General features: G+C 35.8%; 1 protein-coding gene across 2 annotated transcripts in view; it reads left to right on the top strand.

Annotated features, from left to right (window-relative positions):
- Positions 1 to 15,960, top strand: part of LOC101743047 (bifunctional heparan sulfate N-deacetylase/N-sulfotransferase) — a 103,670-nt gene extending 87,710 nt beyond the window's left edge. For both annotated transcript variants that reach the window (XM_012695350.3, XM_004931907.5), the window contains exons 12-15: positions 2,506 to 2,661; positions 8,538 to 8,654; positions 11,553 to 11,735; positions 13,411 to 15,960. In XM_012695350.3, coding sequence (XP_012550804.1) covers positions 2,506 to 2,661; positions 8,538 to 8,654; positions 11,553 to 11,735; positions 13,411 to 13,633 — 679 coding nt within the window. In that variant the 3' untranslated portion in view covers positions 13,634 to 15,960. The remainder of the gene's footprint in view (positions 1 to 2,505; positions 2,662 to 8,537; positions 8,655 to 11,552; positions 11,736 to 13,410) is intronic.
- The last annotated feature ends 623 nt before the right edge of the window (positions 15,961 to 16,583 follow it).

The raw sequence follows: 16,583 nt of genomic DNA, 5'->3' as shown, positions 1-16,583 counted from the left end.
TTTTTTCTAGGCCCCTCGTAGTATCCGAAGCCTAGTCAACGTGACCGGAAACGACAATGCTTTCATGAATATGAAAAATAAACGCGAAATTTGTGTGTTCATGGGTTCTTTTAATTTAATTTTTTTCATTTCGCCGTTTGCCACCGTAAAAATGCTTTTTAACGAAAAGTCATAAAATACGAAACGTATCGAAACTCGAAGATCAAACGTTTGGTTTAACTGCATAAAATGTCAACGAGAAATCCAATCAGCACGTATAACCTAGAATGAGAGAGCCAGTAGTGCACGTTTTATTAGCAAATTTTATAGTTTAACATTTTCGAAATAAAATCCAAAACTTTGTTGTGACATTCGACAGAGGTTTATACGTTCGATGGCAATAACCGAGGTACGACGCTGTTCAACCGTCTACTGTTACTGCGAATGCATTAAAGATAAGCAATAATGTTGACGGATAAGTTCGCGACGTCTGCTGACTCGCCCTTAGCGTTTTCATAGAGAGAGAGTTAGAGCTTGCAACTGTTAATGTGCTAATGCTGCTTTCATTGTTGTCTCGTATATAACAATCGAAACATAAACCTTCATAGTAATAAATATGTTTTTTCCCTGATAGTTCAAAATTATCCGTCCCTTTTTTGAAGACATCGGTCGGTTTGAACGTTAATAATAAAAAGAGTAAACAGTCGACCTCGCCTAAAACATGTCATTTCGGATCATTCCGATCCACTAACGGTGCTTTTAGGTACCCCAAGCACCGGTCATTGTTCTCGTCGAACCCGCCGCTTGCGACGAAGGGCTCGGCGAGTAATTTAACCCACAGACCCAGCCAGACACAGCCCACTGAGTTTCTCGTCGGATCTTCTCTGGGTCGCGGTTCCGATCCGGTGGTAGATTCTGCGATGCGCTGCTCTTACTAGTGTTAGTGTTAGCAACGACGTCAGGCTTGGGTCCCGTGAACTCACCTACTTGTTAGGGTTACGCTGGATTCTCTCTCAAGACCCATCACCTTAGGTAGGAAAAGAAAACGAAGCAAATCAAAAGGGAAAAAGAAACCATAAACTAAAGCCACTATTAAGTACGAGGTCAGTTGCAAGTAACATCTCCAGAGCAATTAGAATAAACTTGATTCCGGCGGGTGGTTAACATCCCTCGACCTCGCTGTCACGATAGATTACACGTTCATTGTGCAAGATATCCAGAATATTCTCCTCACAATGTATTATATTTTCTTGCTCGACTTGACACGAGATCGTATTAATATAACGACATGTTCGTTAGCGGTCGTGTCTCTGTACATCCAGAAATAAAAATACATTGAAATCTGATATTCAACGAACTGATAGGGAATTCACGTTTAAGCCAAATATTACATATAATCCTATAAAATAGAATCGTAGTTGTTATTTACATGAAAGGGTCCAGAGCGGGCACATTCCCAATCAGATCGTTTTATTTCATGTATGGATTTGCCCAAAAGATAGAACGTAGGGTTGTCGAAATCAATAAATAGTACTGCAGGAAAATCATAGTAAAACCTTTTTATATTTTTATTTGCCACAACAAATACTTACAAAATTCGTAAAATATCAAACATAATATCGTTCACGATGTTTTTCGTGATAATAATTTCCACATTTAATTCTAAATTGAAACACGCACTAATTCCATTATGAATTTCATCATCTTGACCTACCATTCCCGAAGACGATCGATGTCAATGTGGTAACTAGTCTTAGCCTCTTAGGCTGCTGATCAAATCAAACTATAGAGGAGATACATTATGACCCCATCTAGTAAAAGTAAAGTAAAGAGAAAGTTAGTTTTACGAATATACAGCGACATCGGAAGCATAAGATCGGATCTAGTTTTTTGCTTTAACTCTAAAGAAATTTAAACTGTATCTTAAACCTTTTAATCGAGAATGCAATAAAAATTATCGATCAAATGTTACTACAAAAGTTTTGCAACGATTTCTTATGAAGCATTCGAACCGATTACAATTTGAATTGAATTGAAATCGTAGAACTGTAACGTCGAAGTACAACTTTAATGTCGAGATACCTATTTAGTATTGACTTTTATAAATAAATAAATATTTACTAACAATCACGCCACGTTAACCGTTCCCGTGCTAAGTTCGTAAAGAACTTGTATTACCAGTACTTGTGGTACCAGATAACGGAAATAAATGTAAGATTTTTATTATACACATACATATATTTAATATACATCCATAACCCTGGAAAAGACATTTTATATTTATCATACAAATATCTTCCCTTGGCGGGATTAGAACCCGCGACCCCCTTGTGTAGTGACCATGTCACTTACCACTACACCAGACGGCCGTTATTCTTCTTCTATATCGTTCCGTCAGTGCTGAGGATCGCGACCACATGTGATGTTCCTCTACTGTGTTCGATCATGGGTGGCATGGATTGCACGGTACAGACTACCACCAAGTGCTTTGAGGTTTATAAGAAATGTTAATTTCTTTTCGAACAGGTACCTGAATTTTTTCCCGCCAAGTCTAACTAACAACTCACAAATAACATTCGAGAAGTCGGCGACGTACTTCGACGGCGACCTGGTGCCGAGGAGAGCGCACGCATTACTGCCCAACGCCAAGATCATTGCCATACTGATATCACCATCGAAACGGTAATGTATTCTTAGATTATTTATTATTTATGGTATCTGAGATGCAACTAACTAGCTGTAGTTAAAGTAAACAAGGCACCGGTATTTGAATTACAATTAATTGAATGTATTATGAAAAATTGATTTACAAAAAATGATGACAAACAGTATTTAGATTAGCAAAATACTGCTCCAGTGCTTTTAAAATACGATTTTTTTCTATTAGTGATCACCGTCGCTCATGGACATCAGCAATGCGCGGCCAAAGCGCTGCTTACTGCAAATCTCAGCTTTAATAAGTATATGTAAGCAGAAGTAATCATTCTGTCTGCTCAATGTATAGGGCTCGTTGTAGACTTGAACTGTTCTTTTTAAAGGAAAAATGATACTAATTTACTATAAAGGTATTTTTTTTCGGTTTTGTTTTCTTTGTCTTCACGCAATATTCATTCGACTGAGTAGCAGTTTCATGTTATATGCTGCTTATATTCCCACCTTAGTAAACGTGTACACTCAATACGGTCTAGGTAATATATTTTTTATTTTAGTGCTTAGATCGGTGGACGAACTCACGGTCCACCTGGTCTTAAGTCGTTACCTGAGCCCATAGACATCTGCAACGTAAATGCCGCCACCCACCTTGAGATATGAGTTCTAAGTCTCAGATTTTACAGTACAACGGCTGCCTCGCCCTTCAAACCGAAACGCATTACTGCTTCACGGTAGAAATAGGTGGGGTGGTAGTACCTACCCGTGCGGACTCACAAAACATTCTATCACCAGTAATAATAGTTCGATTACGATAGGAACTATTATAATTAATAAAAACTGACGATTAAAAATGTTATCAAGGCTGAAGACAAATTACGAAAAATATATACCAACTATTAAAATTAAGTTCTTATAGTTTTATTACCAATGTAAAAAATATTGTAATTTTTTTCCTTTATAATTATCTATTACATCAGTCTCGTAGTTAGAATTCGATTTGGGAAATTGTAGAGTTTATCTGAAGTTATCGCTTGCCGGTCACGGATATGGTAGTGTTATATAGGGTGTGTCGCAACATGGGCCAGACGTGTTCGCGTAATAGAATCATTTCCGTATTCTCATCCGTTGGGAACGTATCGCGCGCGATATTAATCTGTATTACCAACGAAAATCCTTATACGTGCGACCGAAGATATGAATATCGAAAAGAAAAAAAAAAACATAGCGTGGCTTTTAAACAGAGATTAGGTTTACGTGATTTTTTTTTGCCATTGTAAAACGGTCGAGCTTACGGCTCACTTGATGTAAGTAGTCGCCATCGCTCACCGACATTGGCAATACTAGGAATGAAGCCAAACTGGTGACTTCTGGAAGGTTTTAGGTTTTCGCGTATTCAAGTAAATACAGTGTAGTTGTATTTTTGAATACGCTTTTATTAGCTTCAGACGTATGTATGTTAGTATGTAACGGAAACTTTGAACATGATTTTGACCTCCTTCAAAAGGTCGGATTAACTCGAAATTTGGTATACAATAAAACCATTTTTTTCTAAAACTATTCTTAATTCAAATTTATTTACAATTTTTAGTGGGATTTTCTATAAAAGCGTATTTTTTTAGTTTTTTTAAACTATTATTTATTATACTTCACCTTCGTTCTCAACCTAATATAAAGTAACATTCGTAATTGTAGGTATTTACTAGTTTACATATTTGTAACATTATGTGTATCATAATCTAGAGTACAGTACGTAATACTTGAAAGTCGTCTTCCTCCTACGTGCGTCGTATTCCTCAGTTCTGAGGGTCGTGATCTTTACTGAGCACTTTTGTCAGAACTATGTTCTTCCATTCACTTCTGTCCTCCGCGCAGTAGATAGCGACATTGATGCTGGATTCCAAAGTCGTCTTAATCTGATCGGACCAGCGCATGGGACTACGCCCCCTAGGCCTCTTTCCTTCCACTTTAACTTTGAAAGTCGTAGATATATAATAAAATTTTGTTTGTATTAAGTATAACTAAACGAGATAGATAAAAGTTTATGTGTATGTACAAAGTGATTGTTTATGACTTTTTTTTTTTTAAGGATTTTATTATTGATAAATTATAGCCAAGTTAATCGATCAAAATCGATCTGTCAAATAATGATCGTAAAATTACGAATGTATACAAATTCCTTAAACGGTACTGATGCATCTAAGAAGTTATTTGGCGAGCGTTCCGTGTATACCGAAAACAGATTTGTTATGAAATGTGTCGCAAACCATTTATACGTTTCTGAGAATACGTGCTCCTAAACGTACTTCGTCTGTGCCGAATGTTCAAATATATCTGAACAGCTCATGTAAACTAAATTTAATTCGTACAGTAAAATACTAATGCTTACCATAATATTATTATTATATTGTATTTTAAGCTATTGCATATCTTTTATCGCGGTCTTTGAGCGCGGCATCCGAATCAAGAAATTCCGTAACGAAAATAAAACCCAACACCCCCACTCCGCCTACCATGTAGCTCGCGTTCAACACGTTGCGCTTTTGTAGTGTTTGTGAATAAGCGCGCGGCGTGACATCGCACTGCATGCGCATCAGGAAAAGTCTGCCCGTCTCTCGCGCGCGGTCTAACTTATGAGTGTTAAGGGGGGGACAGTTAATGTTTTGCTTTTGTTAATGTTTATAAATATAGCGTGGTCTTATTTTATTACTGTTTTAATATTAAATTATTATTGTCTAATTGTAATTGTCTAAGTTGAAAAAAATGCTATGCAATAGCTTTACCGCGGCAGTCCCCGAGTGCGACACGTGTTTTTATTTTTTATTTTTAGTATTATTGTTATATTCAAAAACATCCGTTTCTCACAAAAAACATAAAACCCCACTCAGTAATTATAAAGAAGTGATTGATCTATTTGTTGAAGTGCGTAATCTTAGATCGACTGGAGTGATCAATTTCAGGCCACCCTAAATATAGTGGTATTAAAAATTATCGAATATTGGTTTATAAAAAAAAATCATATATAGTTTGCAGTTTTTTTTTGTTCAGGCAGAGAGGTTTTACAGTTGATGGAACTTCAAGAAATATTTCTAGTATAAGTACCATCAGCATGCGGTAGGTGACGCGCGAATCATTTTTAACAAATTCTCGTTTCGCAAATTGACGTGAATCAAAATCAAATATGACAGGTTTGCAATAGCCTCATATTTTTGTAGAGAATAGTTCCTTTTGAATATAATTCTATTCATGAAATAAGATGAAAAAAGTATATATTATGTGCCAATAAAAGACAAATACTTAATACTGTAATAACATTTATTAAACAATACATAAATAAAGCTAACCCTGCGGGAGGTATATTACATAATAAACATTTTCTATCTCCGCAAGGTCCTCGATTCCCTGTACGCTAACGAGATTATCCGCAGAGCTACGAACTTACACTGCTTGCTTTAATTGACAGTAGAATTCTAGAAGAAACATTCTAGTTCTCAGCGGAAAATACGAACACTTGACAATAAGCTTAGTATTGGAGTCGGTACATTAATAAAACACCGGTGCATACTCGTGACGAACAATACTAGTACTACATTATTCGAAGGTCAGGTCATGAAAATAACAAAATAATAGACATTAGTGGATTGTGTGAGCACGTAAAGTATCGTTGTAAAGAGCTCGTTCAATTATCTTACACCTTTAAACGAGCAATTCTTGTATATATATAATCTGAATCTCGGAAACGGCTCCAACGATTTTTATAAAATTTAGTATACATGGGATTTCGGGGGCGATAAATCGATCTAGCGACGATTTATTTTCAGAACATGTATAATCAACTTTATGACTCTTCCCGACATCTATTGGCGAATAATAATACTATTTTTCTTAATTTCAACTAACTGCTTTAAAGACACAATAACACTAAAGCTATTTCAGCAGATGGCGTTGTTAAGCCACTTGTAAAAAAAAACCGGCCATCGTCTAGTGTAGACCTAATAAAGTAAAATTATAGTGTTGGACTTAATAATAATACACTTCACGGATTACGACTCTAAATAGGACAAGGTTTTTCGTCCTAAATAACAGAGTAGGCACAATCCGCGAAACGTAATTAATGAATGAACCCGGACTCTTAAATTAAACAGTTGTTTGGGAAGCACGCAACATGATAACAACGTTTTATGTAAATTGTTTTGTTCTAATCCGATAAAGAGTCGAAAGTCTCGCGCAGATTGGGTTTTTTTTAATTTTAATTTTAAATACTCTCTAACTTCTCGTCGCGTAAGCGATACGTAAGCTCTTTCTAAAAAGTTATCCGTTTGATTCAAGATAAATTGAATTAAACAAAAAACTTTACAAAAGGGTCGATAGAAAAAAACTCCTTTTAACTAGATTACAGTTTTTTTTTATTTCTAATAAGTATTACACAAACAATTTATGTGATTTTAAGTGGCATATAAAATGTAAATTAACCACCCTTTGTAAGAATTTAACGAAAAATAATATTGATTGATTTTTGGCTAGTCTGAGCAGATATTGTTGTTCTTTGAGACGCCTCCGACCACTCGAGGCTGTAGACCCCAGCGACTAATACGTAAACTAAAAAACTAAACACAACTAATACATTCTCAGTGCCCACCAGATAGATATTAAGCAGCAGTTATCATAACATTGCCACACTCACCTTGAGACATGAGGTCGAATTCTCAACTGTATTGTATACGCCCTACCAATACTAAAACCAACAACAAATTTTAAAATATTTCTGACATGTGTTGTCTCAAGGAGTACCGTCACTAACAACCTCTCTTTGATATCGAGATTGGCTCCTTTAACCACGGTCTGAAAGAAAATTTCTGTGCGGGAAAATTATTCTTCAATTTTGAAAATAATTGAAAACATTTCACCAATAAGATTAAACTCTACAAATGTAACAGTCGTATTATGGATAATAATTGTTTCAAAAGTATAATTACGATTGATTACGTTCTGTATTAAAAATCATTTTAATACAAATACATAGACTACGTTTGTTTTTTATATCTCGAAGTTAAAACTATCCCCCCAGCTTAATCTGTTAAATTTTTCATTTTATTATACATCTTATGTTTCAAATATACGACTTGAAAACTTTTGCATTGCTCTGAAGTAGCACTATTGTTGTGGCAATCTGATAGCTACCGCTACACAATTATAATTATCACTACAACCGCCGGCTGGTGGGACCTCTAGATATTGTTAAAACTTTCTGTATGATATCTATATATTAATACGTGAAGCAAAAACTTTGTATCCCTTTTTACGAAAATTGCGCGGACGGAGGAGTATGAAATTTTCCACACTTATAGAGAATATAGAGAAGAAGTGCACAATGTTAATATTTTTTTTAAATTATGCATAAAAGACATTAAATCAATAAAGAAAACATTACACACACTACATTTTGTATTTGACGCACACACGCATGCAAACTATTTATTGTCAAACTTTTTTTCTTGGCGTCTGTTGTTCAATTGAGAATAAATTAAATATTGTTTGCCTTTGTTAATATTTTTATAGTGTAGTCTTGGCGAAATTTGTGATTATAGAAGTATAAAATACAATCATAATAGTGTACAAACTTACAATTCTAATTAATTATAGTCGAATTTCGACTACTGCGGGACCTCTAGTATAAATAAATGTCCATAAAAATGAGACAGTGATAGGCTTAAAATGACACCTTAATCGTCGTTAAAAACTTAAATGTATTGGAAACATCGGAAATAATAAAGTCGAGATTAAACCGTAAAAGTTGTTTTAGTTACAGCGACAGCACGACGGAATCCGAAGAAAATACTAATATTCGTTCAGTGGATAACCTTTTTTTTTTTAAATGATTATTTTACAATGGTTTATTTCGTCAACAGTGCGTACTCCTGGTATCAGCACATACGCTCTCACGGCGACCCGATCGCGAATAATTACACATTCCACACAATCATCACGGCGAATGACTCCGCACCGAAACAACTCAGGGATTTGAGGTGAGTGATACCAAATAAGAGCTACATTAGACCTCAAACAGAAGAGAGCTGTTCGAATCTATGAAATATACATGGGTGTGTGTGTGTGTGTGTGTGTGTGTGTTCGCGCGAGTGTGCGTGTCCGCGTGTATGCGTGTATGTGCGTGTGTGAGTAAGTGTGTGTGTGTACCTGTGTGTGCAAACTGATTGGCTCTCTTTGTGTTTGTTACCGTGTCCACAATGTGTGTTTTGTTGTATAACGTTATCTTCTTTTATCATTGCATTGCGAAAATGACACAATCGCTGAAACGGAATTCATACTCGAAAAGCAACTCTAAAAAGAGACAAACATAAAATTTTGTCTCCCTTAGAATGAGATAGAATACTCCTGAAGGTTTCTGCCGCGATTGAACTGTAGATATTTAATTTTATTTATCACGTTTTCTAAATTCTAATTAAGTAATCGAGATCTAATGCAAACATGATTCAATGATATCAAAAAAAGTATAGGGATGATATCAGAAACGTCTTGTTTGGAAGATATTCCTAAGCATTTCTTAAGCGCAAATTAATCAATAATATAAAATTGCATTCGTTAATTTAATAAATCCACACTGATATAATAAACGTGCTAGTGTGTGTTTGGTTGTTTGTCAATTTTTTCACCTTGAAACGAAGCAACGGATTGACATAATTTTTTAAAATGATAATCACGATCGCGAGGTTGAAATACAGTACCTTTTATCCCGAAAAAAATCTCATAGCGGTAGGCAGCGCTTTGGCTGTGCCCCTGGCATTACTGACGTCCATTAGCGACGGTTACCACTCTCCATCAGGTGGGCCGTATTCTCGTCTGCATACAAGGGCTATAAAAATAATCGTTCTCAAGGGGAATACCACATTGAAAATTTCCTTGCCCGCGCGGACGCAGCCGCTGGTAACGCTTAGTAATCTATAATCACAATATATTTTAAGTTTGTCGGAGAACGCTCGACCGTATCACGGGTTATAAGTGCAAAAAAATCTCCACTTGAGCACGTAATAGGGTCGAGTTTCATAAGAAATTTCATAAGAAACGTATAAGCAGTTCGACACGCGTCCAAATATTCCATTATTCCGCGCTTCGACTTACCGTCGTACAAATAAACGTTACGTTAAATATTATTGGCTTTCTTTAACCCAACTCAAGATTCCAATAAACGGCGGACACGTTTTGCACGAGCACTCGATAATTTCGCTCGTTTTCCGGCCTCGTTACGTTACGTTACGTTTGCACGCAAATTTTATTAAAACATCTTCATATTGTACGTAATACGGGACGTGATCCTAAATTAAAATTTTATTTTATACGTCGTCGGCTGGTTGAGTGGCGCCGTGAATTTATTACATCAAATATTACGCACGTTGTTGTAGCCTTGTAGAGAGAGATCTGTCTCGTCGAGATTATCAGATTAGCGATGGCGATAAGTCTGCGTCATTTTTACTTTTATCATTGTTCCAAAGCTACATCTCACAAAAATTAAATTAGTTAAAATATTTCGTTTTAACGTAAAGTGCGAAGATTTGTAAATGTGATTATAATAAACTTAAATTCAACAGAAACTTTCTACACCGATCTCTGTTTTTTAGAAATAATATTAAATTATTAAAACATGAATAGAATTGTGTTTACATGGTACATTTCGTAATTGGAGGTTTTAGCTTTTTTAGTACACTACAGGGATGTACTTAACTCATGACCCACCAGGTGTTTAGTGTTAATGGCGCCAGAAACTTTAAGACAAAGTTTCAATTCTATTGTTTAACAACTATCCCACCCTTCCGACCGGAATGCATTACTGCTTCGCCTTAGAAATGGACGGGGTGGTGGTACCTCTCCGTACGCTGCTCACAAAACGTCCTACTAATAAATTTTCGCCATATATTTCGATTTTTTCAAACAAATTTTCAGATCAGAGTATATTGTCCCAATATGACATTTATTCCAATAAAATGACACGTAAAACCAATTTATTAAAGTTAAAGTAATTTTTATTATATTCAAAATATGAATTAATTCTAAATTTTATCGTTAATCTATATATTAAATACGTGAAGCAAAAACTTTGTACCGCTTTTTACGAAAATTTCGTGGACGGAAGAGTATGAAATTTCCCAGACTTCTAGAGAATATTTTTACTTATAGAGTAGAATACTTATAGAGATATATTTTTTTTAATTATGCATAAAAATATGTTAAATCAATAAAAAAACATTACACACACTACCATGTATTTGACGCACAGTCACGTATCTACTCTTTTGCTATTGTTTAAAGTCTATGGTTAAATTGAGAATAGATTAATAATGTTTGTATCTAATATTATTTGTCTATAGTATCGAAATCCGTGATTATAGAACAATGATGATTATAGAAATGTGACAATAGAACCGCAACAATATTCGAACTTATAATTTAAATTAATTATGGTCGAGATTCGACCATTGAGCGACCTTTAGTAATAATATAATAGAAACGACAGTTATGTATCGGTGACATATCATCTTTTCGCATTAAAAGTGTACAATTTCCAAAAATATTCGAAATTGAGTTAATATGCGGAATCATTTGGTATCACCAGTATTTTTCTCATAAATACTGTCAAAAGAGCGTAGTTTAGTTTTAGTTTTTTTTTTTTAGTTTTCATATGTTTTGACTACTATTAACAAAATTGATACATAATTTTATCTTACTTTAAAAGACAGATAATGTAACTGATAAAAAATAAAAAATAAATGTAGCAAAGATGATTATAACATTAAAAATATCACATGTTAAACCTTTAAAACACTCCTGTATTGTAAAATTAGTAAGTTTTGAGATTATACAGTTTTAATGCGAGAAGACGATATATGTTTTTTATTTATTTATTAACACAGGAATCGTTGCTTGAATCCTGGGAAATACAGTCATTATTTAGAACGTTGGTTGTCGGAGTACAGCGTGCACCAGTTGCACGTCATCGACGGGTCGATGCTGCGCTCTGAGCCGGCGGTCGTGATGAACACGCTCCAGAAGTTCCTCAAGATATCGCCGCATATCGACTACAATAAACTGCTCAAGTAAGACACTTTTATTTTATTACTGGTGGTAGGACCTCTTGTGAGTCCGCGCGGATAGGTACCACCGCCCTGCCTATTTCTGCAGTGAAGTAGTAATGCGTTTCGGTTTGAAGGGTGGGGCAGCCGTTGTAACTATACTGAGATCTTAGAACTTATATCTCAAGGTGGGTGGCGCATTTACGTTGTAGATGTCTATAGGCTCCAGTAACCACTTAACACTAAGTGGGCTGTGAGCTCGTCCACCCATCCAAGCAATAAAAAAAAACATAATATCTCTTTCATCCACGCGTACCAAAAACATTTACAGTCTGTAATAGTTACGCAAATATAAACTCTCATACCCGATCCTGTGGACCGAATGGTAAACAGTCGACGTCACCCTAAACACGTCATTACGGATCCTCCCGATCCATTAACGGTCCTTTAGATACCTCAAGCGCCGGTCAACGTCCTTGCCGAACCCGTCGCTTTCGACGAAGGGCTCGACGAGTAAATTAACCCATAGACACAGCCCACTGAGTTTCTCGCCGGATCTTCTCAGCGAGTCGCGTTTCCGATCCGGTGGTAGATTCTACGAAGCACAGCTCTTGCTAGGGCCAGTGTTAGCAACTCTCCCGGTTTGAGCCCCGTGAGCTCAGGGTAAAGCTGGAGTAGCCTCAAGGCTATCAAATCAAATCAAATCAAAAAAAATTTATTCAACATAAATGAAAGTACATACTTGTTGAACGTCAAAAGAACTACCGCCAAATTCACAAGAATTAGCCTCTGTCCTGAGAAGAATTGGCAAGAAACTCAGCGGGCATGTCTTTTTTTTTTTAAATATTATCAGCCTTGGTAAAGAAATAAAAAAACAATATTATTTTCATTTCGTTTGTGTTGCTTCCTAAGGTTAGGCTCGTATTTATTTTAACAAAAACGACATAGTCGCATCGCTCGATACGAGTATACACCGGTTGTCTTATCCATTAGGCTATGAACATTTCGAAAATATTCGTCCACAGACGGTGAAATTGTTTTTTTTTTTGTATTGGGAATATTATATTTTCAATATACAGTGCTCTTCGAGAAAGCGATTTATATTCGACCATTTCATTTGAAGTCGTCCATTACTTCTATTACTCTTAGAATTAGTTTTATTACGCGTTAAAGTTTGTAATAGGTTTCAGTTAGGCAGCTGTCGTACTCGTATTTTAGGGCCGCTCGAGGCCGGTCCGCGGCGCCTCTCGATCGACGATAACTTAGGCGCTATAGCCAGTTAAGCTGCGTCGGAACTGCTCAGGCACTAAGTGGCGCGCCCTGGTACCCGCGCACTCGCACACAACACGCGCTCGAACTCAGCTCAGACTTCTCACACACAATGACTAACATTAAAATTAGCAAAATCGATTAGTCGAACGTCGAATCGTAAGCTCGGATTTCGTCTCGGACATAATAACTGTACTGAATTATAAATAATGTGCGTGTATCTAGAATAGCAATAACTGAGAGAGGCGAGCTCTATCGGCTCGGACGTTTCGAGAAAATGGGTAATGTAATTATTGAAAGACTCTATGGACTCGAGGTAGCTAACGTCGGACGACGATCTCTCGTTCGCATCAATAATGTACGTACTCGCTTCGCGTTCAACGACGACGCAGATCTGAAGGCGCCGAAAGAATGTAAGTTTCGTTTACAGATACGATCCGAAAAAAGGATTCTTCTGTCAAGTGGTCGGGGGCGAGAAAACGAAATGCCTTGGGAAGTCGAAGGGTCGCGTGTACCCGCCGATGGAGGAGCGCTCGGCCAAGTTCCTCAGGCGTTACTACACGCCGCATAACACTGCACTGTCCAAGCTGCTGGTCAGGGTCGGCCGCCCCGTGCCGCACTGGCTCAAGGACGAGCTCTCGGCCAACGGATGACCTCACACCGACTGCAACCTCCTGTTCTATAAATAAGGCGTAATTTAATATACACTAAACCTGAAAAAAAGTTACTTAAATATGAAAATCTATATATATATAAATGAATTGCTGTTCGTTAGTCTCGCTAAAACTCGAGATTGGCTGGACCGATTTGGTTAAGTTTGGTCTTGAATTATTTGTCCAAGTTATTTGTCCAATTATTTGTCCAAGTCCAAGAAGTCCAGAGAAGGTTTAAAAGGTAGATAAATATGAAAATGCTCGGAATTAAATAAAAATAACAATTTTGTTTTTGCTTTAATGTGTCTGTCCCCCGTCGGACGCATTTCTTTTGTTTGTTTTAAGTTTATTTTATACAACAGTTTAGGTATTTTATTTATCGATTGAGGCACTACGAAGTCTGCCGGGTCAGCTAGCTAGTCGATAATAAAAAGTACCCGTGAAACTTGCGAGCCGATGTCGTATTCCCCGGCCGCATTACGTAGGTTATTATTTTTATTAATGAAATTTACATCGACACCGACGACTCTGACCGCTCCGGTGGACCGTATATTGTGTCCAGTTTTTTTAATATTTGATAATACTTTTTTGAGACACAACCAAACTGATATAATTAAGAAATTTTTAACGGCTTAATCTCGGGTTCGTTGTCATAATACTACTATTACGGACTTTTTCTCGAAAACTATACAGAGCTTTCTTGGTCACCGTTCGTGATCTTAATTATTTTTTAATCATATTAACGGCTAGCAATTACAATAAATTAAAAGTCGAGTCCGCTCCTAGTTTCGGGCGACGATTTTCAGTTTTGGTATATACTAAATTATTAGATCTCGCAAATGTCGGATCGTTGTTGAGAAATATTTATTAAAAAAAAAAGAACGTTTTTAATGTAATATTTTTAAGGGTTATAATACGACTTTTAATGTAACTGGTAAAATCCGGATTGTAGTTTTTTTTTTTTTGTTATACGTGTAGAGTATGAATGATTGCGTTGCAAATTTGATTTCGATTCAGCTGAGCGAGTCTATCGGTGTCTTGTTGCGAAAGGCGCGGCGGCGTCGACTTAGGTGCTATTCAGTTATCGCATGGAACTTGTTAATAACGATTCGCCTTCGTGTTGTTATTATTTATTAGGCAACTAGAAAATCCCGATAAAAAAAAAGAGCTTATTCAAAATAACGTAGGGAGTTTTTATTTTGTTTTTCGCGTCACTATTATTAGTATTTTTCATTCCAAAACGTTGCGAACCATCTATCGTAGGGCATCGCTTTTGTTAAATGTATGGTTTTTTTTTGTTTACAATTTACGTACCTGAAACGGATGTGTAATATAGTTAATTATTGTACATTTCATGTCGAATCTTAATAATGAATCTATCGTGATAATAATTATTTTATAAACTGTTTTTTTTTTCAGTGCCATATTTAATGAAAGCGGCACTAGAATGTTTTTTTTTTTTTTTTGAAAAAAACTATAGATCAATTTACTAGTCTTTTACATTTTAAACGTGTATTCGCGTAAATGTTGTTTTATTGCGCGATATTCATATCAAATGTAAGTACACGAATGAATTAAACACATACATACATACATACAATATGTTTGTGTACTAAAACGCTCGAAGTACATCTTTCGAAACATCACTTTTAGTTACCCGTTTTAAAATAAGGTAAAACGATATACAACATATAAAAGTTGAATAATATTGCATTATATTTTAAATGGAATGTTATCGTAAACGACTCAAAGAATTGTATGTTGCATATATTTTGATATGACATGATATTTTGACGACGAATAATATTGAATGTTTTTTTAAATGTGAATACAACATCGCTATTAGACAATTTTCTTAATGTTTATCGTCGATACTTATATAGTATAAGAAATTGTTTTTTTTTTTTTTAAACGTACTGAAATTTTTATATAGCTAAATTTTATAATAAAGCTATCGTATGAAATGTTTGTAAATTCGAGTACATATTTCTTATTTTTTATTAAATTTTCTCTAATACAATAATGCAAAATTGAAATTACATATATGATTTTTGAAGTTATTATGAGACAGACATATTAGACGTGTATTATTACAATTGTTGTTTGTAATTCGAGTAATAATAATTATATTCGAGAATATTAATTATGACTTAATTGAAGGAGGCCGTGTGGCAGTACAGTTCAGTCTCTAAATTATTTAGTTGTTAAACTTATTATTCAACGACTATTTTTCTTTGAAATAAAACAGCCAATGACTGCTCTTAAGATGTGTTCTTCATAAGAAATTAACAACATTACTTATTTTATAATAAAACATTTGAAATTTACGAGTTTGTTTTTATTTCCTTTCCATTTCCTGCTACTTTGGAGATATTGGGGAAGAACTATGTTCAGCAACAGATGTCGTTTATGACGGTGTGGAGTTAGAAGCAATCGCCAAAACCTATTGTATAAAAGGTCGAAGAATTATATCTCGTTATGTACTACAGTGAGCTTTAAGAGACCAGTTGAGAACAAAATTACTTTAATTTATTTAAATAGAAAAATTAAATCTAAAAATACAAGAAAAAAAACTTCACCCAATTTTTTTTGCTCAGATCGGTGAAGGGTGTCTCAGCTCACGTAGCGTCAAGTGGTAATTGAAACTCATAGACAGCGCAACGTCAATGCCACCCACCTGGAGATTTGGTGTGGGTTGTATTTATAACAACTATCTCCATCTACCAACCCGGAGCACATGACTGCTTTTTTTTTTATTTTTATTACCTTTGTAGGCAGACGAACATACGGCCCACCTGATGGTAAGCGGTTAGGGTGGCAGAGCCAAGCCGCTGCCTACCGTAAAGCCTACTTTCGCGGCAGGTCGATGGTCCTACCCGCGCAGGCTCTCAATATCCCCTAACACCAGGCGTGTGCAAAGCGTCAATCATTACAGTAATGTCCAAAAGGC

Source organism: Bombyx mori, chromosome 22 (genome assembly GCF_030269925.1).
Source record: "Bombyx mori chromosome 22, ASM3026992v2".
NCBI lineage: Eukaryota > Metazoa > Arthropoda > Insecta > Lepidoptera > Bombycidae > Bombyx > Bombyx mori.
Note: the sequence above shows the minus strand (reverse complement) of the source record. Positions and strands in the feature narration are given on the sequence as shown.